This window comes from Mesoplodon bidens, assembly GCF_964165515.1.
Source record: "Mesoplodon bidens genome assembly, chromosome: 4".
Taxonomy (NCBI): Eukaryota; Metazoa; Chordata; class Mammalia; order Artiodactyla; family Ziphiidae; genus Mesoplodon; species Mesoplodon bidens.
In genome coordinates, this window is record NC_138160.1 from 120,770,863 (window position 1) to 120,798,150 (window position 27,288).

The 27,288-nt window shown below is 53.2% G+C and overlaps 1 protein-coding gene across 2 annotated transcripts; it reads right to left on the reverse strand.

The window, feature by feature from the left end:
- Positions 1–420: 420 nt before the first annotated feature.
- Positions 421–25,162, reverse strand: ARAP3 (ArfGAP with RhoGAP domain, ankyrin repeat and PH domain 3). Of its 2 annotated transcripts, XM_081231619.1 has the most exons (33): positions 25,096–25,162; positions 22,898–23,441; positions 22,725–22,786; positions 22,508–22,619; positions 18,770–18,970; positions 18,555–18,624; positions 18,164–18,284; positions 17,890–18,074; positions 17,704–17,810; positions 17,252–17,451; positions 17,068–17,153; positions 16,725–16,907; positions 16,445–16,580; positions 15,058–15,174; positions 14,469–14,616; positions 14,259–14,361; positions 12,085–12,304; positions 11,323–11,386; positions 10,913–11,076; positions 8,077–8,289; positions 7,701–7,806; positions 6,470–6,617; positions 6,076–6,144; positions 5,317–5,391; positions 5,104–5,218; positions 3,369–3,497; positions 3,156–3,289; positions 2,845–2,927; positions 2,714–2,749; positions 2,515–2,578; positions 2,274–2,414; positions 2,033–2,071; positions 421–1,461 (listed from the first exon to the last, which is right to left on the reverse strand). In XM_081231619.1, the coding sequence occupies exons 2-33, from the start codon at positions 23,422–23,424 to the stop codon at positions 976–978; spliced, it is 4,644 nt and encodes a 1,547-aa protein (XP_081087745.1). In that variant the 5' UTR covers positions 23,425–23,441; positions 25,096–25,162; the 3' UTR covers positions 421–975. The 2 variants fall into 2 exon arrangements, with proteins under 2 accessions (XP_081087745.1, XP_081087746.1); XM_081231620.1 differs by lacking the exon at positions 2,033–2,071.
- Between the last annotated feature and the right edge of the window lie 2,126 nt (positions 25,163–27,288).

Here is a 27,288-nt window from a genome sequence, read left to right on the forward strand (position 1 = left end):
TGGATCCCTGCCAGTCTTTCCCCCTTCAGCCCATACTCTTCTCCAGCTCCCCACTCACTGTGCTCCAGCCACTCCAGCCTCCTTGCTCTTCCCCCAACATGCCAACTCCCTTCCCGTTGCAGAGCCTTCATGCCTACTGCCTTCCCTTTCCTTCTGGAGAGCCCCTTCTCCCAGCACTCCACATGCCTGGCTTCTTACCTTTACCTTCCACCCAGCCCAAATGTCACCTCCACAAGCACATTACTTTGGTTTAGTTTCTTCACAGCCCTGACTTTGTTTGTGTGCGCATTTTCTGTTCCCCTTAAAGCAAGGACCCCCATCCCTTTTGTTCACACTATATCCTCAATAGCTGGCACCAATTAGATGTTCAACATATATCTGTTGAATAATTGAATGAATGAATGAAGTAAAAAATGGCAGTGTTTTTGTTCCAAGGTTTATTAACAGTGACCCATCCTTTTTGGCTCTTTGCCCCAGTTCCCAGCCCTAATCAACCTCCCCACTCTGGGGCTTCACTGTAATCTCTGAATGTTGAAGGTGGGGTAGGATAAACTTGGAGATCATTCAAATCTGTGCCTTCCAAATCTTTTTTTTGTTAATGCATAAAACCATTCTTTTCAAACCCAAAATCTCTCATAGAACCCCTACATATCAAATACATAAAGCGGAAGTTGCCCTTCTCGAGGGAAACTATGTGGGGCTTACAGCTCTGAGAAACAGTCTGAGATTCACCATTCTCCTTATATCAGTTACTTCATGGTACAGGTAAGTCAGCGGAGGCCCAGAGAGGCACCACGACCTGCCTTTCTCTGAGCAGGACGCAGCCTCGGGAGCTCTCGGCCCCGTTCTCCTTCCATAGCACCATACTGGCTTCTAGAGTCTTATCAACCAGGGCAAAGGATGCTCCCAGCAGTGTCTGCCATGGGGAGAGCTTGGGTCTTTGGTTACCTACCCCTCAGACTGCTGGTCCCAGGGTCATGTGAGGGGCTGGCTGGGGGATGGACTGGAAGTGCAGGGAGCTTGGGTGGGGAAGCCAGGTGTCTGTGTCGGAAGGCCACTGGGGCTCGGGGGCTGGGGGCTGGAGGGCTGAGAGGGGCTGCCCAGGCCTACGGTGGTCTCTCCCTTCCTCAGGATGAGGCTGCTGAGCTCCTGGAGCAGCTGCTCCTCCAGGGACCCATGTGACTGGGGGCTGATCTTTGAAGGGGGCCCCGGAGGGGGCTCAGGTGGTCTCTCCTCCCAGCCCAGGGGGCCTGCTTTGGGCAGAGGAGACTGATCAGAGGACCTCTGGCTGGCCAGTGGGGTCTCTGGCTTGGCTGTCTGCTCCGGTGTGATGGAGAAGGAGGTGGAGGTGTCTTCGGTCAGCTCGGGGAAGGCCCCCACTTCCTCATACACTGGCTCCTCGTACACAGGCTCCTCCAGTTCCTCTTGCTCCTCCACAGACCCCTGGGATGACTTCATCGGCTGGATGGGAATGGGGGTAACCAGAGGCAGGCACAGAGTTAGAGTTACCAGATTATTAATCACTACCATTTATTGAGCTCTTCCTCTTTACCAGATGCTGCAAAATACTCTGCATGTATGATGTCAAAACAGCCCTGTATGATGGTTACACTGCAGGTGAGTGAGCTGAGGTACAGAGGGGTTAAATAAGTTGCCCAAGATCACACAGTTAAGTAAAAGGTGGTGCTGGGGCTTGAACCCAGGTCTGTCTGACTCCAAAATGCATTCACGTAACCACTTCCCTTCTACTTCTCAGATCCGGTGACCACTTCCCCCTTTCCTCACCGCATCCTACCATCCCTTGTTTTCCTCATTCCTTTTGGTCCCAATACACTCTCTCTCTCTCTCTCTCTCTCTCTCTCTCTCTCTCTCTCTCTCTCTCTCTCACACACACACACACACACACACACACACACACACACACTCTCAGTGATGGCCTGCATCAGGATAAATACAGAGAGCACATCGGCTCAGGCAGCACAGAGGAACACAGGGTTGACAGGCACCCAGGTGGAGCAGGCACAGTACTCACAAAGAACATGGACAGGGTCCTCCGGTTGTGAAGTCGCCGCTGGGCACAGGTGGGGTGGGGAGGCAGGGAGGGAGAGACACAGAGACACAGTGAGGCCTGGCAACAGGAGGCAGGGGTAGAGACTGGGGCACAGAAAAGGCAGAGGGGGCACCAGGCTGGCAGGCAGGCCACTCCCTTCTGCAGTGTGGCAAAGGCATGAGCAGGGACCCGGAGGGGTTGGGGCAGGCTAGGGGGACCTCACCAGGGTCTGATTGGCAGACAGGAGGGTGGCCCCACTGTCATCCCCACGGATGGGCAGCAAAGGCATGGTGCCAAACTTCTGACGGGCGAGGTCAGAGGAGGAACGGCGTCGTAAGACCACTGGCTGCTGCTGGTCATCATGCTGGAGAGAGGGTGAGGGGGTGGCACTGGTGGGCATGGGAGGTGCTGAGGGTTAGTGCTGAGTCCACAGACCTACCCCTCAGCTCTCTCCTTCCCCTCACCTGGGCTTTGAGGATGCTGGTGGCCCAGTCCCACATCTCATCCTCGTCTGTGCAGGACAGGTAGCTGGGGGTGATCAGAGAGGAATCAGCAGGAGGGGAAGGGGTCACAACTAGAGGGATGGAAGATAGAAAAAGCGAGGAGGTAGAGGACAGGGAGCCTGACTGGGCCACAGGAGAAGCCAGGCTGGGAGGTACTCACAGGTGCATCTTCTCCAGGATCAACGTGAAGCCCCACCTGAGAGGCAAAGGAGAACAGTGATGGGTGATCGGAAAGGCCAGAAGGGTGGCAGCAGGAAGGCTCTAGAAGTGTGGACTTGGGGAAAAACTCACGGGGTGGGGGGCTTGAACTTCTTGCGGATTCCCAGGTAGACCTTGGCACCTTCCAAAGGCCACTCCCGTTCTGGTTTAGAGCTCTGACAACATGAAGGCAGTCAGTGAGGTTGAGAGGTGAGAGAGAAGGATCGAGGTTAAGGAGGTCAAGAAGTCATGGAAGCACTGGGGTTGTGTGAGGTCAAAGGGTCACAGAAGTCAAAGGGCCAGGGAAGCATTGAGATTGATGAGAACATGGGCTGTGGAGTGACAGGGTCAGGGCTCCTCCCACACGGCCACCCAGCCTCCCTCCCTGCTCGCCTAGGGCCCACCTTCTTCTCCTTGAGCAGCAGCAGGCAGCGGCCACGCAGCAGAAAGAATCTCTCCTGGAAGCGGTTTCCCAGCAAGCGGGGCGGTTCTTCCCGACACCGCAACAGGCCCACCCGTGGGCTCTCACGCCGGATACCTGGGCACAGATGGGCAGGGCTAGGTGGACGGTCCCTGAAAGAGGCCTGGGAGGTGCTGGGCTGAAGCAGGAGGCTCACCTGTGAAGAGGCAGCCGGCATGGGCCAGGGAGACTTTTCTCAAGAGCAGGGAGGCCGAGCAGGGCTCTGGGAGCTGGCACCATTGTAGGGCCTGCTCTAGGACCCTTTCCTTGGGATGCAGTGGCCGCTCTAAGGGGCAAGATGAGGGTAGGTATCAACCAGATATCGATCCACAGCCTGGAGCCCCCCCTCCTCGCCCACCAGTCACTCATTCATTCATTCATCCATTCCACCATCCAGCCACAGACATTATTTAGCACTGACTGTGCCAGGTGCTGGGCTGCCCTGGGGAAACAGTGGGGAGCATGAAACACACAGACTGCCTTCACAAAGCCCACAGCCTGGCGAGGGAGCAGAGAATAACAGATAAGTAAATGAGGTAACTAAAGACAAACCATTATTCTGAAAGAAGCAATAAGAAGCTGAGAGAGAGTAACAGGGCAGCTACTGAGATAGGGTGACCAGGCAAAGCCTTTCAGATGAGGCATTTGAAGATGAGACTCAGAGGCCCTAAGGATTGGGAAGAACAAGCCACGCTGAGATCGGGGGAAGAAGACTTCAGGCGTGACAAAATGCAACACCAAAGGGCCTGAGTTAGGAAAGATGTGCTTGAGGAACTAAACAGTCAGTGTGGCTCAATCAAAGAGAATACGTTATGTGAGACGAGGTCTGAGAAATAAGTGAGGGCCAGACATTCATCAGGGTCTTGTGGGCTATATAATAAGGGGTTTGAATTTTATTTTAAGTTCAATGGGAAGCCATTGGAAGGGTTTAACCATGAGAATAGCATGATGATTTATGCTTGAAATGCTCATTGACTGCTGCACGGAAAATGGATTGTTGGGGGGCGAGAAGGGAACACTGGCCAGCTATGCCCTTTCCCGGGCTGTACATTTTAGTGGTTAATGCTGGGGAGCAGAAAGATCATGGTGACTTCAACTAGGTTGGTGGTAACGATGGAGATGGAGAGGTGATAGATTTGAAAAGACTCAAGAGGACTAGTTGCCCACTGGGTATGAAGATGAAGGAAAGGAAGGAGTCCCAGCAGACTCCCAAGTGTCTGTCCTTGATAACTGGGTGAATGCTGGTGCACTGACTGAGTTAGGGAAACTAGGAAATGGCTTGGGCATTTTGTTAGGGGAGGGGACTGGGAATTGAGTTTGGTCTTAGACTTTTTTTTTTTTCTTTTTTTGGCTGTGCCATGCGGCTTGTGGGATCTCAGTTCCCCAACCAGGGATCGAACCCGCAGCCCCTCCAGTGGAGGCATGGAGTCTTAACCACTGGACTGCCAGGGAAGTCCTGGTCTTAGACGTTTTAAACGTGAGATGCTATAAGATGTACAAGTGGATGTGTCAAGTAGCCAGCTGGATATGTGAGTCCGGAGCTCAGAGGAGAGGTCTGGGTCACACATAAACATTTGGGGGCCAGCTTATTAATGGCATTTAGAGCCATGGGAATGGATGAGCTCATCCAAGGGAAAAATGTAGATAGAGAAAAGAAGAGGGTTGAGGACTGAGCCCTGGGTCCCTCCAGCATTTGGAGTCTGGGCAAAGGAGAAAGAGAAGCCTCCTTTGAGGTGGAAGGGAAACCAAGGTTTTGTGGGGTCCACGAAAGCCAAGAGAGCAGAGAGTACCGAGAAAGAGCAAGTGGACAACTACATATCTGGTAACACAGAAGTCTTGGTGACTTTCACCCCGCACCACACGTGCACGCGCACATGCACGGTCATACTCACCAAGCTCCCCACGCTCTCGAATCTCAAACGTCACCCACAAGTCCATCCCGGCTGCCGTCCCCCGAATCTCCAGTACCTGGTTAGTCAGCTCCTCGGCAGTCAGTGTCGGGGACACCTGGGGTCAGGGCAAGAGCAGAGGACCCGTGCCGGTCAGGCCATTGCCCCTGCCCCCCACCATCCTCTCATCTCCCCTCCTGTCCCCTCAGGACTGACCTTCAGGGTGACACAGTTGTCTGGGAGCTGCTGCTCTATAAAAACCTCCATGATGAGGTCTCCAGCCTGGGACAGCTGAGGGGAGGGGTAAAGAAATCAGGAGGACCCAGACGGTGCAAAGAATCAAGGTCAGAGGACTCCTCAGGTTGCCTCATGAGTGCCTCCCCGCCCCACAGAAGCCTCGTCCCAACCCTCACTCCAAACATCGCTCAGGTCCTTCAAAGAGAAAAAACTCCAGGAATGGCGGAACTGTGCACAGAGCTTCCCAAGGAAGTGCAGTTGTGCTTGGGAAGACAGGTTTGGAGTCAGACTGTCTGGGCTCCAACTCTGCCACTTGCTACCGTACAACCTAGAGTAAGTGACCCTCCAAACCTCAGTTTCTTTGAAAAAAATGGGACTACGTACCTCCTGGAGTTGGGTGATGCTAAAGTGAGATTACAGGTGCTTGGAATATAATTAGTCCTCAGCTGTTTGCTACTGTATTTGTTGTTATTCTCACCTATTTGTCTAACTTAGCTAACCCTTCCTTGGATCTCTTACACGTGAAACTGAAGTGCTCCTGCCACCCTTTTGTAAAGAATCCTCATGGTGGAATAAATGGAGCAAATCCTAAACCAAAACCCCTCCCCAAAGCACTCCTCTCCTTGGGTTTCCTGTGTCCCAAAGAGCTGAGGTCCAGTGTCCAAAAGCAGAAGGTCACCTTCCTGTCCTGATGTCCCCTCCTGGCCCACTCGGGAGTCTAGGGTCAGGACAAGTTACCTGCACATCCTTCCAAGTGGTGATAAGACTGACCTCCAAGTCAATCTGAGCTACCTGGTCAGGGTCGATCTGTGGAAGAGCCAAAAGGGTGTGTGTGTGTGTGTGTATGTGTGTGTGTGTGCATTGGGGTGGGGGGGGCTGCCGGGAAAGGAGCGAAGCAGGGAGAGATGTGCAAGACCGGAGCACCTGTAGGAGAGGGTTAGAGTCCAGAAGAGCTAAGAACCAATGGGGCAAGCATGTTAGGAGCATGGTTACAGGAGATTAGGGCCCAGGGCTCTGGGAGGTGGTCCCTGATGCGGAAGGCCTTCAGAGGGCTAGGCTGGGCCTCTGTTAGGGTGAGCAGGATCCAGAGTCCAGGAAGAGGGACTGTAGGTCAGGGGTTGGGAAAGCTTACATCAAACACAGAGATGTAGCCATCGATGAGTTCCTGCAGCACCCGCACCTCGTGCTCCCCCCGTCCATCCGTCTGGAACACGCTGGGTGCAAATAGCAGGGCCAGGTTCCGAGTGCACATCTGGTTTAGAGCTGCACACTTTTGAACCCTGCAGAGGGGTGTGAGGGTCATGAGGAATGCAGTGAGCTTCCGCTCATTCATCGACCCCTCCCTTCATTCAGCAAAAGGTTATTGAGTCTCTACTGTATGCCAGGCCCTGAGCTAAGCACTTGGGATACGGCAGTGAGTTAGACAAAACCCTGGCTGTTAGAGCTCCCGGTCTAGGGGAGAGACAGACTTATAAATAGGGGTCAGCAAACTCTTTATGTAAGGGGACAGAGAGTAAATATTTTAGGCTTTCAGGCTATACAGTCTGCTGTGTAGGGTGAAAGGAACCATTGAAAATAAATAAATGAATGGGCATGACTTTATATTTTATGTACAAAACTTTATTTACAAAAACAAGTAATGAGCTGGATCTGGCCCAAAGGCCACAGTTGTCCAGTCCCTGTGATATAGTGTAATCGGTACAACAGAGCTGAGGCTCACCCTGGAATCATTTAAAAGTCTGTCTCCCCAGTAGACTGGTAAAGGTAGATGTGCATCTTATTCTTCTTTGTGTCTTCAACATCTAATCTTTGCCTGGCATAGAATAATAAATAAAACAAAATAATACTGATTGCTCACCATTTCTGAATGCTTACTACATACATGCCAGGTGCTGTAGTAAGAAGCTTACAAGGATCATCTCATTTAAATCTCGTATAACCTATGAGGTGGATACTATTCCTTATACCATCTTCCTGTTACAAATGAGGAAACCGAGGCTCAGAGACAGCAAATAACTTCTCTAAAGCCACATGCTAGGGAATTTCCTGGCGGTCCAGTGGTTAGGACTCTGAGCTTTCACCGCCAAGGGCCTGGGTTCAGTCCCTGGTTGGGGAACTAAAATCCCGCAGGCAGCGCAGTGTGGCCAAAATAAATAAAAAAAATAAAGTCATGCACTAGAATAGTGGAGCTGGATTAAGGCCTAGGTCTGTCTGACTCCAAAGTCCACGCTGTGAACCTTTATGTTGTGATACCTTCACTTAACAATTATCTGTGGGATGAATATGTGAATGTAAGCCAGGGGGTTGGACAGAGGTGATGAAGGGTCAGGGAGGAAGCCTGCAGGGGGTCTGGCTGTACTGACCGATAGAGATGCCCAATGAGGGTGGCCAGCGTGCGGCGGTTGACCCGTGGCAGGCAGCCAATCACTTCTTTGTATTTCTCCAGGCGCTGGTTCTTCTGGGGCAGCTCTGGGGATGGGATGGGGAAGGGTTGGAGAGGGTCAGGGAAGGAAGAGTAGAGGGAGTTTTAGAGAAACAAACCCAGGATGGATGTGTTTCTGCCCCCTTCCCACCCTGCCTTGAGCCGAGTCCCTGGGTGATCTTCCAGTGGGGGAGTATTGGGGAGGGGGGCTGCCCAATCCCACAAGGGAGGCTCAGGGATTCTGGTAGGGTGGGTGGAGTTCCTGGTTGGGTCTTGGTTGTCGGTAAGGACTTCTTAGGGATCTTGGGAGCACCTACCGGCAGCCTCCCTCCAGCGAGGCAGCAATCGAGCAGAGGTCACAGGGTCATCAAGCTCTCGAAAGAAGCGTTTGAGCGTGTCAGTGACATCCTCCACAAAGTGCTCCCCTGGTCGGAGCTTCACTGACCGGGCATCCCGCCGAAACTCAGCCAGGAGCCGCAGGCTGCGGGCGCGGGCACCCCCTTTCCGGTATACGCCCTCCAGCCGGAGCCCTGAGAACAGCCATCATCTCAGCTCACTGCTGCCCAAAGACCCGCCACCAGCCACCCAGCATCCTGTCCATCACCCCTCATGGTATGTGGCTATTGGAGGTAGGAGGGTCAGAGAGGAAAAAATCGGCCTCTGTGGTTGTGCTTCTCAGGTCCCTGCTCCAGCCCTCATCATCAGAAGGTCCTTGCCTAATCACACAGCAGCCCCCTTCACTCTCTCTCTCTTTCTCTCCCCTCCCACTTTGATCTTTAAATAGCACTCTCTGAAATCACATTACACTCAGGCCTCGTTATTCACAGGGTTCTATACTTATGAATTCATCTACTTGCTAAAGTTTATTTGGAACCCCCAAATCAATACTTGTGGCACTTCGCAGTCACTTGTGAACATGCCCAAATGGAGAAAATTTTGAGTTGCCTGATGGACATGTTTCTAGCTAAGGCCTCATATGGTAAACGCGTATCATTTCGTGGTATAGTTAAAGTCACATTTTTTGCATCTTGTGCTTCTTTTCTGGGGGGGATTTCACTGTTTAAACTAGCCCCCAAGTGTAGTGCTGAAGTGCTGTCTAGTGTTCCTAAGCACAAGAAGGCTATCATGTGCCTTGTTGAGAAAATACATGTGTCAGATAAACTTTGTTCAGGCATGAGTTGCTGAGTATTGCTGGCTGTGAGGTCAAAATTAACGAATCAACAATTTATATTAAATAAAGTATCTTTAAAGCAGACTCACAGATACAGAGAACAAACTAGTGGTTACCAGTGAAGAGAAGGAATGGGGGAGGGGCAGTATAGGGGTAGGGGACTAAGAGATACAAACTATTTGGTATAAAATAAGCTATAAGAATATATTGTACAACATAAGGAAGACAGCAAATATTTTAGAATAATTATAAATGGACTATAAACTTCAAAAATTGTGCATCACTATATTGTACCCTTGTAATTTATCTAATATTATACTTCAATAAAAAAATTTTTTTAGGGCTTTCCTGGTGGCGCAGTGGTTGAGAGTCCGCCTGCTGATGCAGGGGACGCAGGTTCGTGCCCTGATCCGGGAGGATCCCATGTGCCGCGGAGCGGCTGGGCCCGTGAGCCATGGCCGCTGGGCCTGCGCTTCCGGAGCCTGTGCTCCGTAACGGGAGAGGCCGCAGCGGTGAGAGGCCTGCGTACAGGAAAATAATAATAATAATAATAATAATAATAATAAAAATTAAAAGAATTTTTTTAAAGATGAAAACTTGGAACTATACTCAATATCTTATAATAACTATAATGGAAAAGAATATATATAAATATATATATATATAACTGAATCACTTTGCCATATACTTGAAACTAACACATTCAACATTATGAATTAACTATACTTCACTTTAAAAAAAAAGAAGAAAAAAAAGATGGAAGCTTAAAAAAAAAGTCTTTAAACAGAAACACACATAAAACAAAGTTACATATTGATCAATTAATGAAAATATGACCAGTTTCCCAGGAACCTAACCCTGTATTTCCACTGGGGCAATGGTTCAGCATTCATTGATCCAGTCCTTTCAGTGACTTTATAGAATATAACTACCGTGAATCACGAGAACTGACTGTATTTGTTTTCTTAATTATTACCCATCTCTCCCACCAGTCTCTGAGCTTCATATAACCTTCCTCGTTCACTGCCATATCCCCCGTGTCTGGCACAGGGGAGCAGCTCAATAAACATTTGTTGAACAAAGAGTGGCAGTGTAGGAACTGTGGAGGAGCAGGGAAGAACACCCACACTCTCCCGAGGGCTTTTTCACTGGGCCTCCTACTTCAATCCTCTTATGAACAAGAGGGAGGCTGGGAAGGGGATAGGGGTCTAGTGAGTGGGCAAAGTCAGTGCAAGAGGCTACTGCCAAGGCGTGGAGAATGTCTTTAGCCACTGACTATCCATTGTCCATGTAGTAAGCACAACTACTTGTCAGTGCATGGATGTGCCTTTTTCCCCTTGACTGTCCTCCTTAGTTTTCTGTGAATTTTCCTTCTCAAGAGCCCAGCCTTCTAAAGAGGGTTTGTGGGGAAAAAAAGATTCAACTTAGTCCTTACTTGGGAAAGAAAATAAAACGGAGGCCAAAAACTCACAAAGAATTCTGGGAACCCCTTTCATAGCTGATCCTTTATGGCTGGAGAACCTCCCACACAGAATAATTCTGCTCAGAGCCCCAAGGATTTTGCTGCACAGCGTGGCTCTTGCCTTGTAGCTGCCCCCTCTTTGTTCTCCATGGCTCTGCATCTCCAGTCACAACTCAGTGCCACCCTCATTCCATGCCCACACCCTAGTAACAGCTGCCTTGGAACACTTCACTACCTGTCAGATCCTGCGCTAAATGCTTTACATGTGTTATCTCACTATCACACTATCTTGGAAGATGAGACTGTTAGTAGCCCCATTTTAAAGATGAGGGAACTGAGGCTCACAAAAGCAAAGCAGCTTGCCAAGGGTCATACAGTCGTTGCTGTCAGGCTGCAGTCTCTGGAGGCAAAGCTTTTGAAGGCAAATCACACACACACAGGGCAAATACCCGCCCCCCCCACCCCGCCGCTGCACCCATGTTCCCCATCCCCCACTCGGTGTCAGCCAGTACCCACTCACCATGCTGAGTGACAAAACTGATGCAGGCATCCACAATGATGGGGATGTCACCCCGGCTCATCTGCTGCTCCTGCAGCCCTGTGCCTCCCCCGCCGGCTGCCCCGGCAATGGCCGCGTTCCATGCTGAGAAGTCTAGCAGGCCCTCTGCCTGCAGATACAGTGTCCTGAGACCCAAGAGACCTGAGTCAGAGCCAGCTCCAGAGGAGTCCTCAGACTAAGAGGCCCAGGAGCACAAGGACCAGACCTCCCAGAGACACCAGCAGGGGGCAACAACACCCAACCCAGACAGGGCCCCTGAACTAGGGAAGTGACTTTGAGGAAGTGGGCAGTGGTCCAGCAGGCCAGGGTGGAGGGTGTGAGCTGCGCTCTAGAAAGGGGGGCCCAGAGTCAAGGGTAGGGACAAGACTTACCTTCCTGTCTCCACCAGAACCAAATGCTCTTTCTTGTCTGGGGTGTCAGTGGCTGAGACCACACCTGGGAGGAGAATCATTGGACATTATCATCATCGTCGTCTTCATCATAGTGACTAATATTTATTAAGTGTTTAAGGTATGTAGGTTCCATGCTAGGAGCCTTACAAACAATACTATAATAAATCCTGTGAGTTACATATTGTTATCCCCATTTTACAGGTGACCCAGAAGCTCAGAGAGGTTAAGTAACTTGCCTCAGATTACCTGCTATAAAATAGAACTCAAGTTTGTCTCCAAAACCTCAAAACACTATCCTACACTGTTCCTCTTTTAGGAGGAAATGAGAATTCCCAGTCCCTTCTCCCAGTTCCCAAAAAGCAAGCAACTCCAAATAATGATAATAACAATAACATTTATAACAAATAACATTTATTGAACACCTACAAGATGCCTCCTGACAGGCTCTGTGATAAGTGTTTTACATGCATTGCCTTATTTGAAACTCATTACAACCCTAATATTGTGCCTGTTGTGAAGATGAGGCAACTAAAGCACAGAGAGGTTAAGTAACTTGTCCAACGTCACACAGCCAGGAAGTGATGGAGGTGGGGGTCTAAATCTGGGCAATTTGAGTCCAGAACTTGTGCCTGAATCCACTATTCCTGCTGTCTCCCATAGGGACCCCCAAATAGATGAAGGTCCACTACCCACCCTAACTCCCCATAGCCACCCTTCATCCCTGCCCCCAGCCCTGCTCACTGATCTCCTGCAGCCGGCGCAGATGAACCATGTCCTCGGGGGCTGGGGGGCCAGGGCCCGATGCTGGGCACAGGAAGAGGTGATCTCCACGAAGAAGTCCGAACCCAGACAGCCAGAGGCCAGGGGCCAGGGCAGTATGGGAAGGGGACCGCAGCCACAGGCGGCCCAGCCGCAGCAGCCCAGGGCCCAGCAGCTGGTGACAGCTCAGTGGGGAGAACCACTGTGAGGCGGGAGGAGGACAAGGGGAGAGAGGAAAATGGGGAAAGAGACAAGGGGTGGGGGAGAGAAGTAAGAGTGAGAAGGATAGGGAAAGGCAGAGAAAGACATGGAGAGAAAGCCAAGGAAACAGAGGAACGAAAGGGATGGGGAGAGAGTGAAGGAAAGACCGGTGAAGGAGACAGGAGATGGATGGAGAAAAACAAGAAAGAAATGCAATTCAATTTGATTTGCTCCAGCCAACCCAGAGAAGACCCCTATGTGGCAGGCAGCCTTATGCCCTTAATTGGGATGTAGGGGAAGACAGAATGGGAGGCTACATGCTGTAACCGAAGAGTCACGAGGCCCTGGGAAGTCCCACCCTCTTGGGGCCAGGCAGAGGCTTCATGGAGAAAGGACTATTCGAGGTGAAACTCAAAGCAGTGCTTCTCCAGGGAGATCAGCTCGGTGCTTTGTGATCGCCTGGAGGGGTGGGATAGGGAGGGTGGGAGGGAGGGAGATGCAAGAGGGAAGGGATATGGGAACAGATGTATATGTATAACTGATTCACTTTGTTATAAAGCAGAAACTAATAAATAAATAAGCAGTGCTTCTCAAGCTACTTGCGGTGAAGGAACAGGGAGTTTTAAAAAAATTTTCCAATCTGTCACTAACCAACCCTTTCATTAAAAAGCAACAAAATGAATTATTAGAAAAATGAAATGAGAAGAGAAAGACATACAAAATAAGCCCCCAGTTTTAAAAATTAGATTGCACATATAAAATCTCTCTGTCAAATTGCTATGAAGGACTGTAAATGCTGACTCAAGCCCTGTACTTAAGCTGTCATGGGCCATAACAGAGTCCCTGGGCCAGGATGGGTTAACAGACCACACTTGGGGTAGCACTGCCTTAAAGGATGGGCTAGATTTTTGGAGAGTAGATAATACGAAGAGACTTGGACCTGGCTGGGAGGGCCATGACAGAGCCCTTAGAGGAAGGATATGGAGATAACTTCTTGGTGTGAGGAGTTACAGGCAAACCAGGAGAGTGGGGTCAGAAGCCAAAGCAGGGGAGCATTTCCCACAGAGGAGTGTGAGATGCAGAGACTACCTGGTGAGGCCAGAAGGAGGCCCTTGGACTTTACCAAGGGCAAGTCACCAGCCACCTGCAGGGTAGCAGCTCAGAAGAGTATGGCAGAGGGGGGCAGCCACAAGGGGTTAAGGAGGAACTGCAGGCTGCCAGAGCACACAACTTTAAGGATGGGAGCGATTGTCATCATCATTGCCATTACTACTTCAACACCCACAGGTGGAGGGCTTGCTGCGTGCTGGGCAGTGTAGGCCTCGCGTGTCACTTAATCCTGAACACTAGGGGGTGGGGTCTTTTACACCACTCTACTCATATGGAAGAGCTCACATGTTGAGCGTCGGAGGACTCAAATCCCAGGATATCTGACTCTCGTGCCTGAACTTTTAATGCCACAGAGGGGATGCAGGGTGGAGAGACAGTGGCTTGCCTGGGAATGGAGAAGGTGGGACAGATGAAGGCAGCTTTGCCTGTGGACTTGGAGATCTGAGGGTTGGGGGAAGGGAGTGGGGGTCAGAGGCAGCCTCTCTGTGGGAAGAGGCCCAGCACAGTGAGGTTTGGCCCGTGAGCTTTGGAGACAGAGGCCTGATTTTCGTCCTGTGCTCTGCTGCCTCCTAGCTCTGTGACCTTGACCACGTGACTTCATAACCTCTGAGTTCTTTAGGTGTGAAGTATTAATAATCCTTACCTCTGAGGGTTGTTGTGAAATTTAACTGAGACATTGAGTGGGCAGCGTTTAACACAGGGCCTGGTACAGAATAAGCGCTCAGTCAACCTTAGCTGTTAGTGGAAGGGGTAGGAGCGGCTGTAGGAATAAGAGAGAACAGGACGGGGGCAGGTGGGGACAGGGAAACCGTGAGCTGTCAGGGAGGGCGTCTCGGCTATCTCACCTTGCCCACGGCGCTGGTCCAGGCCTCCAGACTGTCAGCTCCATCTGTGCCAAAATGCTGGATCCTCCCCCCAGTGAGGACGAGCTCAAAGGAAAAGGGGAACCTGGAGAGAAGATGAGGTCCGGGAGGAGAATGGGGGTGAGTGAGGGGGCTGGCAGGCTCAGGCTCAGGAAGGGAAAAGGGGAGTTCAGGGAACATGGCGGGTGTTACCTGTCGAGGTCACCTGGGTCAGTGGGTGGGGGGTTCACACCCAGACATACGACATCCTGGGGATGGATGAGGTTGAGGGGTTCAGGGCTGCTTTCTGACACAAACATTTCCAGAGCCGCACCCAGCACGCACCACAGTCGGGGGGGAGCTAAGAAGGAAACTGATGGTCAGCAGGTAGCTGACCTCTGTCCCCACTGTCAGAATTCCCATTTACCAGATATTTATTCTATGCCAAGCCCTCTGCCTGTGTATGATCTCACGTAATCTTCACGGCTCTATGAGGTGGGTTTTACATTCACTCCTATTTTGCAGAAGGAGAAACTGAGGCTCAGAATTTGAGTAGCTTGCCCAAGTCACATGGGTAGAAAGTAGCAGAGTTGGGATTTGACCTCCACAGTCTGACTTCAAAGCACAGCCTCTCAACCATCACCCAGTGCTGCCACCTGCCATGGTCCCTCTCTGACTCTCAGCACCCAGCCCACTCCAAGGCACGTCCCATCCCCATCCTCTCCTCCCTGTCCCTCTATGGAACACCCGTGCCCATCCTGGTTTCTGCCCACCTCCTCGCATCCCTTGGCTCCCTTCTCACCATCTCGGCCCCTGCGAGGGGGTGGCGGTCCAGCTTTGTTGCTAATGGGACCACAGTACAGGAAGCTGCTGTAAGTGGCAGGCACCACCACCTCATTGTACACGCCAGGGGAGGGGTCTGCAAGGGGAAGGAGAAGTGGTCAGGTCAAGCCAGTGTAATGGGACGGCCTGACCTCCTTGGGAAGGGATTGAATCAAGCAAGACAGTGGGACCCAACTCCACTGGCAGCATGGCCAAGTAGAGCCCAGTGGGGATGTCTCACCACCTAGATTAGAAAAGAGGGTGGCAGGGAGTGACGAGGCTTCTAAGCCAGGCCTTGCCCACTGTCTGTCCCCATCAGCCAGTCAACAACAAGTCAGCTCTGGGTGGAGGCCTCAGAGCATGGGCCATCCTGTAAGTGTCTTGACCCCTTTGGCATGACTACTGGAGACCAGCCTCTATAACATGACCATTTCTATGATCAGACTACCCCTGGGGAGGTGTGACCCGGCCTACTGGTTGATCCCATCAGGGGTTGGCCAGCACTAACACCTCAAACCTCCAGATCCACTCCAGACAGTGGTCATTTCATAACATCAAGAAATAGGACCATTGCAGCTCTATTTACAATAGCCCGGAGATGGAAACAACCTAAGTGTCCATCATAGGATGAATGGATAAAGAAGATGTGGCACATAAATACAATGGAATATTACTCAGCCATAAAAAGAAACGAAATTGAGCTATTTGTAATGAGGTGGATAGACCTAGAGTCTGTCATACAGAGTGAAGTAAGTCAGAAAGAGAAAGACAAATACCATATGCTAACACATATATATGGAATTTAAGAAAAAAGAAATGTCATGAAGAACCTAGGGGTAAGACAGGAATAAAGACACAGACCTACTAGAAAACGGACTTGAGGATATGGGGAGGGGGAAGGGTAAGCTGTGACAAAGCGAGAGAGAGGCATGGACATATATACACTACCAAACGTAAAACAGATAGCTAGTGGGAAGCAGCCGCATAGCACAGGGAGATCAGCTCCGTGCTTTGTGACCACCTAGAGGGGTGGGATAGGGAAGGTGGGAGGGAGGGAGACGCAAGAGGGAAGAGATATGGGAACATATGTATATGTATAACTGATTCACTTTGTTATAAAGCAGAAACTAACACACCATTGTAAAGCAATTATACTCCAATAAAGATGTTAAAAAAAAAAAAAAAGGAAGAAAGAAATAGGACCTGGAGGACCTGGAGGGTTGGGAAACTGCCCAGGCTGGACCATTGTGATGGGCTGGGTGAGAGGTAATTGCCCCTCCCCCCGCCCCCCCCCCCCGGTAGAACCAAGGCTCAGGTGGGGCTGAGAGTTCTTGCAGGGAGAGAGAGGAGGCATTTGTGGGGATTACCTGCGGGCAAGAGACCAGGGAAGCTGCCATCGAGGGCTAGGGGGGACCAGGGCTCCTCTCCCTCAAAAGCCTCGACACAGAGGAGCTGGGTCATGTTCTTTAGCAGGTTGGGTCCTGCCACAGCTGCACATAGTGCCTACAGGGAGAAACCCCAAGACGCAACCTGAGAGCCCTGGGCTCAGTCCTCCTGTCACCTAAAACAGCCCACACTGCAAGTTTAGGCATTTCAACTCAGAGACTGCTTTCCCCCCTCCCCATCAGCCCCGGCCCTCCCTCCTACCTGGAGAAGCTGGCTATGATCTGGATACTGAGGGTGGGGTTTCCGGAAGAGACCTAGCCGGTACTTCCGGGAGATGAACTCTCCCCGAGGGCCAGGGGTGGTATCTGGATGCAGCCCTTCACCTGGGGGTAGTGCTCCTGCCCAGAAGCGGTTGGCACGATCATTTCCCAGGACAATGAACAACTGTAGGATGACAAGGGGCAGAGGCAAGTAACAGGAACTCAAGAGTCCCCAGACTTTCCAATCCTGCCCCATGCAGGACCCAAGGCCTTTTCTGCATGCTCTCCTTCCATCCCCAACCCCGGCCCCCCACACAAACTTTCTTCCTCTTCAGATTCCTCACCTGCACTATCTCATTACTCCAGACACTTGTGTCCAGCTTCAGGCTCTGCACCTTGGAGATCCCAGAACCCAGGGCCCGGTGCTGACCTGTTAGGGTGTGAAGGGAATGTGGCAGGGGCACCCTGAGCCCTCCTGCCCCCAACTCCCTCCTTCTCCCCATTTCAGCTACAGGCTCCAGCCCTGACCTGCGCACTGCTTGCAGATGACCACCCCCAGGTTGACAGCGGCCCAGTCCGGGCGGGAGGCCTCACAGTCCGCACAGTGCCGGTTTGCCCGATTGGACCAGATCTTCTCAGCCACCTCGTAGTCAGACAGGGTCTCGGTTACTGCTTCCTGCAGAGCGGCCGCCCAGCTCTGCCGAGCCCCCCCAGACTCGGCTGTGAAGCTGAGGGGTGGACAGCCAGTCCGTGGGCATGGACACACCCCCCGACCTGTTCCATCCCCCTGGCCACATGTGGGCCACCACCGGCCACATGTGGGCCAGCCCAGACCCTCCTGACATCCTGGACCCTGTTCACTGGCCTCCTGTCAGTGCACACCCACTGAATCCTACTGAGGAGGTCCCGGGTCCTCTGCACCCCTGTGCCTCCATCAATGTCTCTCCCCGAGCCTTGCCTCCTGCCAGTCTGGGCCCCACCTGAAGCAGCGATGCGGTGTGAGCAGGTCGAAGCTGCGACTCTTGGTCTCCCGGACACTGCAGCCTTGCAGTTCAATGAAGCAGATCCCGATGCCCAGAGAGAAGGCCTGGCAGGGTCGGGGGTGGGCACAGTGAGGCCAGAATGGGCTAGGTCAGGCCCCTGGGCCCCAGCCCGGCCCTCCTCACCTGCTCACTCTTGTACAAGGCCAGCTCTCCGGGGCTCAACGCAGCAAACACCTTGGCCTTGTGCCCACGCAGCTCCAGCATGCCCGTGCGAAGGGGTCGGGGTGGCTGCGGGGGCCGGGGTTGGCCCAGGAGGCGCTGCTCCTTCAAGCAGGATTGCACCGTGGAGCACCACGTGTCCCGCTGAGCTGGCGGGGGACGGGGAAGCGGGTCAGCCGGCTGTGTGCTCACCTGGCCTCCCCAGCCCTGCCCTGGCCCGGGAGGCCCTGGCCCTCACCCTCGCTTTCTGTGCGGAACACGAATACCCTCTGGCCGGTGACGACCTGGAACTTGTTGTCCTTGCTGCTGCGGGTCATCTCGATGGCTGTCAGAGGGATCACACCCTTGGGGAAGGGGTCCTGGAGGGACAGACCATTGGCCCATGGGGACAGGAACTCAGCCACATGCGCTGACCCCAGGGGGGCCAGTGCCAACTTTCAATGAGATCAGCACTCATTCCGCAAGCAGTGGGGTACAGCTGCTAACCTACCTCCTTTAGATGCTGACACCAGTCATGGGGTACCTGCCTCTCCACCAGGGGGGGATTGGCCTTCCAATCCTGAGCCTCCATCAGCCCTCCCTCTCCCTCTCCCTTTCCCCAGGCCCCATGTAGCATCTCCCGGACCTACCTTATCACTGCCAAAGTACATCAGACTCCTCCCATTGAACTGCACAAAGCGCCTCTGGAAGACGTAGTTTCTGGGGAAGGCAGGGGCCGAGATCAGTAAGTGGTGGAAGCTGCATCCCAGGGCGTCCTAGGAGCTGGGAGCACTTGGCACCTGACCTCCACCACCACCACGCAGCCTCCCGCGCCCCCCTCCCCTTCCCTTCCCAGCAGCCCCACCCCTGAGGGGAGAGCTTGTCTAGCCAGCCACTGAGCAGGGGCGTGGGGCGGTCTGCCGTGGAGGAAAAGCTGGCATAGGGTGAAATGAGGTCATCGTTGGTCTCCGTGTCCAGGGCGGGCAGTGAGAGGGTGGAATCCCCCGGCAGCTCAAGGCTGGCATAGCCAGCGTCCTCTCGTGCCTCCAGATCCTGCCTGCTGAGCCTTGTGGGGGCCAAGACAGAGAGGGACACACATTAGACCCAGTTCCCTGGACAGCCCCACCCTCAGCGCCTAGTGGAATGCCTGGCAGGTACTGGATCTGCTTTTCAAACAGGGGAACAGGGAGGTTGAGAACCCAAAACACTAGCATGGAGCTTCTTCCCCGAGCACACTTGGACTTTGCATTTGAAAAATTTCAGTCCTTCGCCTCTGCCATTAGGATTACTTGGCAGAAAATTTGGGGAAGGGCTGAGTAGATGGCTTTCTGCCACAGTTGCCCATATCTCATCAATAAGCCTGACTGGTTCTTGCTCCAGAAAGTTCTTGCCTCTCTCTCCAGGGACCAAGCTCCCATCAGTTCTCACCGAGGTGAAGGGAATCGCCTAACTGGTCACCTGCTTCCACTCGCACCCTCCCACCAAACATCCGTTCTCCCACTGACACCAGAGTGCTCTTTTAAGAATGCACATGACAGCATTCACTCACCAGCATGAACCTCTACAATGACTTCCCATTTGCACTTAGGATAAACTGAAATTCCTTACCAGGGGCTGCAAGGCTTTGTACAGTGAGACCCGTGGCAACTCCCCTGATCTCACCCTGTATCGCCCTCACCTTGCTTACTACAGTCCGGCCACATTCTCTTCCCCAGTTCGGAGCCTTTGCACATGGTGTTCCCTCTGCCTAGAGCACGCTTCCCTGGGCTGCTTCTTCTCATCCTTCAAGTGTTCCTTCTCAGAAAGTCCTCTATTATTCTCTATCAATTTCCAGTGGTTCCTTACCTCAGCTAGACAGAATCACCTGGGAAACTTAAAAATACCTGTATATGAGCCCCACACCAGACACTTAAATTTAAGTCTCTGGGAATGAGGCCCAGGCATCTTTGTTTTAAAAGTTCCCCACGATGTAGTGCAGCTGAGGTTGAGAACCTCTACCCCATTTGTTTCCTACTTCACTGAGAAACTGAAGCAATCAGACGAGAACCCCCGCAGACTCCCAGAGCCTCATCTGCCCCATTCCACTCACACACTGCCTTCCTCCTGGTACTGTAATAAATAGCCCTGTCTAAAGCCGGTCCGTCCTCTGAGCATTTGATCCTAGTCCACTCACCTACACAAGGACATCGCTCCAGACTTTCTCCCTTTTCTCTCCCCTACATCAGCTAGTTTTCCCTCTCTACCAGGTCATCCCTATTCACCTATGAACAAACGTAGCATTCTATGCTATAAAAACCCCCTTCTTGACTCCACTTCTACTCTCAGTAACCACTCCAACTCTCTGCTCTTCTTTGCAGAAAAACTCCTCAAAAATGTCTTCACATTTCCAACTCCTCTCCTTCCGTTCTCTCTTGAGCCCACTCTGATCAAGCTTTCACCCTCAGCACTTGTCAAGGTCCCGAGTGACCTCCATGTTGCCAGTTCCAGAGGTCAATTCTCAGTCCTCAACTTACCCAGCCTCTCAGCAGCATTTGACATAGCTGACCTCTCCCTCCTCCTTGTACATGTTCTTCACTTAGCTCCTGTGGCATCAACTTCTCCTGGTTTTCCCTTTGCTTCACTAACCATTTCTTTTCAGCCTGTTTTGCTGATTGCTCTTCTTCTCCCAAACCTCTTGATACTGGAGTGTGCTTGGTTCTCTGCTCTATCAACACTCACTCACCGCTACATATACCCATCTAAATGCTGACAACTCACAAATCTGGATCTGCAGCTCGGACCTCTTCCCCAAACTCCAGACTTGTATATCCAGTGGCCTATTTGCCACCTCTTCTTGGGTGTATAGTACACACCTCAAATTCAACACATCTAAAACTGAACTCCTAATCTGCTCCCCACCTACCTCTGCTTTATGCCCAGTCTTCCCCATGTCCGACCATGGCAACTCGAGGGACTTTCAGCTGCTCAGAACAGTGCTGTGGAACTAACTCTTTGAAATGTGGTTGTTTCATAGTTACAGCACAGCTCACACCAGACTAGCCACGTTTCATGTGTTCAGCAGCCACACTTGGTTACTGGCCACCACAACGGACAGTGCAGGCTCAGACCGAAACCCCTGAAGTCATTCTTGACTGCTCTTTTCTCTTACACCTCAATTTACCAGGACAGTTCGTCTTCAAAATACAACCCAAACCAACCACTTTTCACCATCTCCACTCCCATCACGCTAGCCTGAGATGTCTCACCTAGATCACTGCAAGAACCTCCTAACTAGTCTCTCTGCTTCTGCTTTTGCCTCCTACAGACCATTCCCAACACAGCAACCAGAGGGATTCTTAAAACGTAAGTCAAAACCCTTCTGGGGTTTCCCTGGTGGCGCAATGGTTGAGAGTCTGCCTGCCGATGCAGGGGACACGGGTTCGTGCCCCGGTTCGGGAAGATCCCACATGCCGCGGAGCAGCTGGGCCCGTGAGCCATGGCCACTGAGCCTGCGCGTCCGGAGCCTGTGCTCCGCAACGGGAGAGGCCACAACAGTGAGAGGCACGCGTACCGCAAAAAAAAAAAAAAAAAAAAAAAAAAACCTTCCGATGGCTGCCTTCCCATTTCACTTAGAGTAAAAGCAAGGTCCTACCCATCTGGCTCCTTTTACCGCTCTGACAGCAGGGTCTCCCCCAACTCTTCCCACCCTGCCCCACTCTGCCCCAGCCCGGCCAACCCTGTCATCGCTCCTGGATCCCCCTGGGCAACTGGCCTCCTTAAAGCCTCTATTCTGGCCACTCTTCCCGCCTGCAACACTCTTCTCTGAGAAGAGGGCTAACTCCGTCCGCTCCTTCTAGTTTTGGCTTGAATGTCATCCTCTTAATAATGGCAACTCTTAATGAAAAACTGCAGTCCACTCCCCCCTCACTCCATCCCAGCCCTCTTACCGGGTTCGATTTTTTCCATGGCACTTATCACCTTTTAATGTATGGTGTAGCTCATTTATTATATCTGTTGTTAATTAACTATCTCCCCACAAGGGCAGGGATTTCTGATCTATCCCAAGTATCTACAACGATACCTGGCATTCAGTAGGTGCTCAATAAAGATAGTTAAATGAAGGAATGAAAGGCACTTCTCCCTTGTGTGTGTGTGTGTGTGTGTGTGTGTGTGTGTGTGTGGTACATGGGCCTCTCACTGTCGTGGCCTCTGCCGTTGCGGAGCACAGGCTCCAGACGCGCAGGCTCAGCGGCCACGGCTCATGGCCCCAGCCGCTCCACAGCATGTGGGATCTTCCTGGACCGGGGCACGAACCCGTGTCCCCTGCATCGGCAGGCGGACTCTCAACCACTGCACCACCAGGGAAGCCCGACTTCTCCCTATTTTAAATCAGATATCCATTTCTTTGTCTACCTGTTTTACTTCCTGTCTGTCCCCACTGAGTCACAAGCTCCCTAATGGGGGACTGGGTCTGTCATATTCATCCTGTAGCTCAAGAACCTGGCTGGCACACAGTGGACACTCAATGCACATTTGACAAATAACGGGAAACATGGCCACCACAAGCTCAACCGCTCCTCAAGCTGCCCCTCTTCCTGCCATCTTCATGCTATGGACCACTCACCTGTGTTCAGCCCTTTCCTGACAGATAACTCTGCCTTCTCTTCTGTCGGGGACCCCTGGGACCCCCACAGTCTGGACACCATAGTACAGGCAACCAGGGTCCATGATGTGCACTGGCAGGAGGAAAAAAAGGGGAGACAGGGAAGAGGTCAGGTGAGAGTGTCTGAGGTCCTGAAGGGCACTGCCCCTCTTCCCCCAACCCATGATAACCCACCTACCTGTGCCCGTTGCGGGCCTGAGGGCAGGAGTGGGGGCAGTTGTCTGGGAGCTGTCTGGGGCCCTTAGGGGAAAGGTCTAGTGTCATCAAAGGAAAGAGAAGGAAGGACAAGCCCTCATGCCCTGTTCCTCCCTGCCCCCAGCATGGGATCCCCAGGGAGCCAACTCCACTCACATATCCTGAGCTGTCTGTGCCCCGCCTCTTAAGTCCAAGCCGAAGTAGATGGCATTGGGCATCATCTCCACAGTATTCAAGGCTGAAGGCTGCTCAGAGGAGGACCTCTGAGGGACAGGAGGGGACCTCGGGCTGGGCTCTGGGCTCTTGGTTGCTTCTGGTCTCCAGAGAGCTGAACTCAACCCAGGCCTCTGGGTGGTGGTGGAGCCACTGAGCCCACCAAATACCGTCCTGGGTTTAGGCACAGGCTTGGGGGGCTGTGCTTGGGGTGCTGGGCTGGGCGATGGCTCCATGGCACTTTCCAGTTGGGGATCCGGGGAGCCCTCTGCCGTGCCCGCCTGCAGCAGGCGCAGAATGCGTTTCCGATGCCCTGTGGCGTTGATGCCCAATTGCCTCAGCTCCTCGTGGCCCAGGCCCCGGGCTGCACCCGCTGTAGCCAGGCCATGCCGCCGGAACACGTCTGCATACTGCTCCAGGTGCACCGTGGCCAGCCACACAGCGATGTCCAGGTCCTGAGGGGCAGCCATGGGGGCTCAGGCCATTGCTGGGGGGAGGGGCAGGGTGAAGGGAGGGCTCAGGCTGAGATTCCCCCTCCCTGTGCCAAAGTCTGAGGCCTGGACAGGGGTACGAGACTCCAGTCTTCCTCCAAAGAAGAATGACCAGAGGCCTGTAATCCGGGGGCAGAGCCATCCCAGAACATGCTTTCTCATGGCAGGTGAACCCCTTCATTTGCAGATGAGGAAACTGAGGCCCAGGGAGGGGAAGAGGCTTGCCCAGGGCTCACAGCAAGTTGGCTTATCGATGGCAGTGTTGATCCCTTAGCGCCTGCCCACCCTGTGTCTGGGTCAAAGCTCTGCCTCTGCATTACTGCATGTTCAACTAAGTAAGTCTGGGACAAGAGGCCAGAACCCTGCCCCTGCAGGGTGGAGGGGAGATGGTGGGGAGGAAGGGCCCATGATGTGCCCTAATCCTGCTGTGGCACAGAGTGGGGAGAGGGCAGCTGTGGCACAAGAGGAGAGGGGAGATGCAGATCCCACTCCCACTGGTTTCCAGAGCTGAGGTACAGGCTCGGGCCATCCTAATCCTGGACGTTCCCAGTTCCCCCTCCCCTTCCACCTATTGTCTCTGCTCAGACTTCCTTCCTGTCCCTCGGGCTCTGGCTGCCCCCACATCCTGCCTCCCTTGGTCAGGCTGCCCAGAGAGCTCTAAGCAGTACCAGCATCTGAGCAGAGGCCACTTGGGGAGTGAGGATGGGGCAGAGAACTGAGTCAGAGAGATGAGGGACCAGGGGTACCCCAGGGTCTTCACTCTGCAGCATCTTCTCACATACGTTGCGTGCAAACAGGAGCACCCACCCTGCAGGAACTCACAATGTGAAATGACAACCCCCTACCTCTGCTTTCTCCAAGTCTTCCTTCTCTGAGCCTTCCTTTGCCCTGCTCATGCGTTTGGACTCAGGTCTCTGAGGCTCTGTCCCATTCCACCAGCCTGACCCTGACCCTGCTCTACTGCCTAGACCTACCTTGGATTCTGTCTCCCTGAGTTTTATCTCTACCCTGTCCCTGTCCCTACCCCACTCCATCTCCATCTCCATCTCTACCTCTAAATCCATCTTGGTCCCTCTCCTTGCTTTGCTCTCTGTCATTAAGCCTCTCCCTGCCTCCGTCTCCAATTTTAACTAGATCTTCAGTTTCATCTGTGTCTCTGGCCACATGAAACTGGCTCTAGGTTTCTGTCTCTGCCTCTGCCCTGACGGCTCTCTCACAGTTTCTCTCCTGCGGGGTCCCGGCCAGGACTCCCTCTCGCCCCAGCATCAGCGCTGGCCTCTCTGCCTCTCTGTGGCCGAGCCCCCTCCCCAAGCTAGGGCCGGGACCTAGCGCCTCCCGCCCTGACTCAGAGTCCAGTTTCCCGGTGACTCAGGCCCGACTCGAGGGCATGGGACCGGGAACTAGGAGGTGCGCGGGGCAGGAGTGCGGGGGGGCGGGCCAGGCCGCGCGGAGCAGCTCCGGCTACGACGAGGGAGGGGGCAAGGAGGGAGGGGGCAGAGGCCGGCAACCCGAGGGAGGGGCGGTCGCGGCGGGGAGGGGGAGAGGGGAGGGCCCCCGGCGCGGAGTGGGCCGGGGATCCCACGAACGCTCTCGAGGAGGTGATGGGGAGGAGTCTGGGAGGCAGGAGCCCGGGGGCGCGGGGGTCCTCACCTCACTAAGCGGCTGCAGTCGGCTCCCAGGTGCCCGACGCGCTGCCGGAGGCTCCGGGTCCTGCCGCGCCGGCCCCGCCTCCCCTCAGCCCTCCCCCGACGGGGCCCAGCCCCGCCCCGCTCGTCGGTTCCCTTGGCGGGGCCCCCGCCACTCCTTGTGCAAGCGGCGGCCTCCAAGAGGTTTGGGCTCCTTACCCAACCGCTGCGCTTATCTCGCAGCCTGGCTAGCTCAGCCCCTTTAGGGGCCAAGAAAGGGGGGGACCGGAACAGGGTTGGAGGCCGAGGCCGAGACAGCCTTAGAGAGCAGGACAAAAAGGCAGAGACCAGGCGGAGATGGGGACAGGGGTAGAACCAGAGAGAGAAGGAGAGTGCTGCAGGGGACAGCTTTGCATGCCCTCCGCTGTTCCCTCCCCGTCCGGCCGAAAGGGGAGGGAAAAGAATAGGGCCTTAAGTTCCCAGGGCATCTCTCCCACGCCCCGCAGGGTAGCTGGACTCTGGTACCCAGTTAATGGGGGAACAGAAGCTGATATCCACAAGTCACGGATATCCACAGCCTTCCAAGCTGGCGAACCTTCAGGATCCCAGTCGTATGACCTGGGGGAAAGAGGCAGAGGCCCAGCGGAGGAGTCCCCGACTGCTTCTCCCTCTCCAAGGGCCTGGTCTAGGTTTCTTCCCAGAGATGAAGGTCAGGTTTCGGGGCTGCCTTTTTGAAGATAAGGCTGGTGCCCTGTAAGCACGGTGACCCGGCGAGCAGCCTTTGCATCCTGGGGCGAAGCCCCTTCTCCTCACCCTCCCACTGCAGTTTGTGTGTGTGTGTGTGTGTGTGTGTGTGTGTGTGTGTGTGGTGAGGGGGCGCGGGAGAGGGGTCCCTGAGGAGAAACGGCTCCTCTCCCCTCTCGGGATCTTGCCTGGAGCCCTAATCTTAGAGCCTGCCCCCCAGAGCCTGAGGCGCTTCCCCCTCCGAGTGGGGCTGGCCTTTAGCTGTGTGTGGCGTTGGGGGGCGGGGTAGGGGTGCCCGCTGGCCGCTGGCCGGGCTGTGCTTTCCGGTTTGTATGAGAGGAAGTTGGCTGTGAGTCAGCAGACTCAGGAACTGTCAGTAGCTAGGGGAAGACCCCTGCCTGAGGGGAAGGTGAAGGGAATGTGGGGAAGTGGTCCCCGCCTCTCCCAGCTGCCCCAGCTTGGAAGGGGACTGCCATTTTCAGCCTCCTGGAGCCCTTCTAGCTGATAAAGAGAATGATAATAATTAATACTTCAAATGGCCATAATAATGGCTACTAGTTATTGAAAGCTGACTATGTCCCAGGCCCTGTGCAAACATTGCTTTGCAAAGTTTGATTCATTCTCAGGGCAACCCTTAAGATAGGGAATTTTATCACCTCCATTTTACAGATAAGGAGACAGTTTCCTGGATGTCTTTGTTCTGGATGGTTAACTGGGGGGTGCGGGGCAGGAGAATGCTCCTCATAGACCTCCAGCTATAAGGAATGAAAATTGACCAAGGGCCTCAACTGCTTCTCTCTGAAATCCATCAGCTCCTACTCTAAGGCCAGCTTCCCACTGGGCTGCCCCCAGCCAATGACCAAGCTCAGCAGAGATCCTAAGGCAGGCTTAGCCCTGGGAGACAGGGGACTCCTCTCACAGCTGACATTGACTTGAGAATTCCCCCATGGGCTTGCTGAACTTTCCTTCTTCTGCATAAGTGGTCTAGGATATTTCCTCTCACCCTTCCTTCCTTCCCTCTCTCTTTCATAGCTCTCCCAGCTCCTGGCTCCCTTGCTTTGCTTTAATCAGATCCTTGCACGTTTCATCCTACCTTGGCAGCTTCTTCTTGGAGGACTCAGAGTAACCCAGCAAGAGAGGAGAGTTGGGTAAATTAGTAGAGGGCAGGGGGAGCTTGCAGGGATGGGCGCCGGGGGGTCCTGGTCAGGACCCAGATGCAGGAGTTCTGAATCCTTTTTTGTGTCAGGTTCCTCTTTGGCAATCAGGTAAAGTATATGGTCCCGATCTCAGAATAATGTTTTAAAAATGCATAAAATGAAATACGTAGGATTACAAAGGAAACCAATTATATTGCAATACTGTTATAAAACTATTTTAAGTGATGTAGTAATATATGTACTTCTTTATTAATGCTTTAAATAAGATCTAGCAGTAGGTTGATGCCTCACATAATTTTGGAGCAGTGATGAGCATG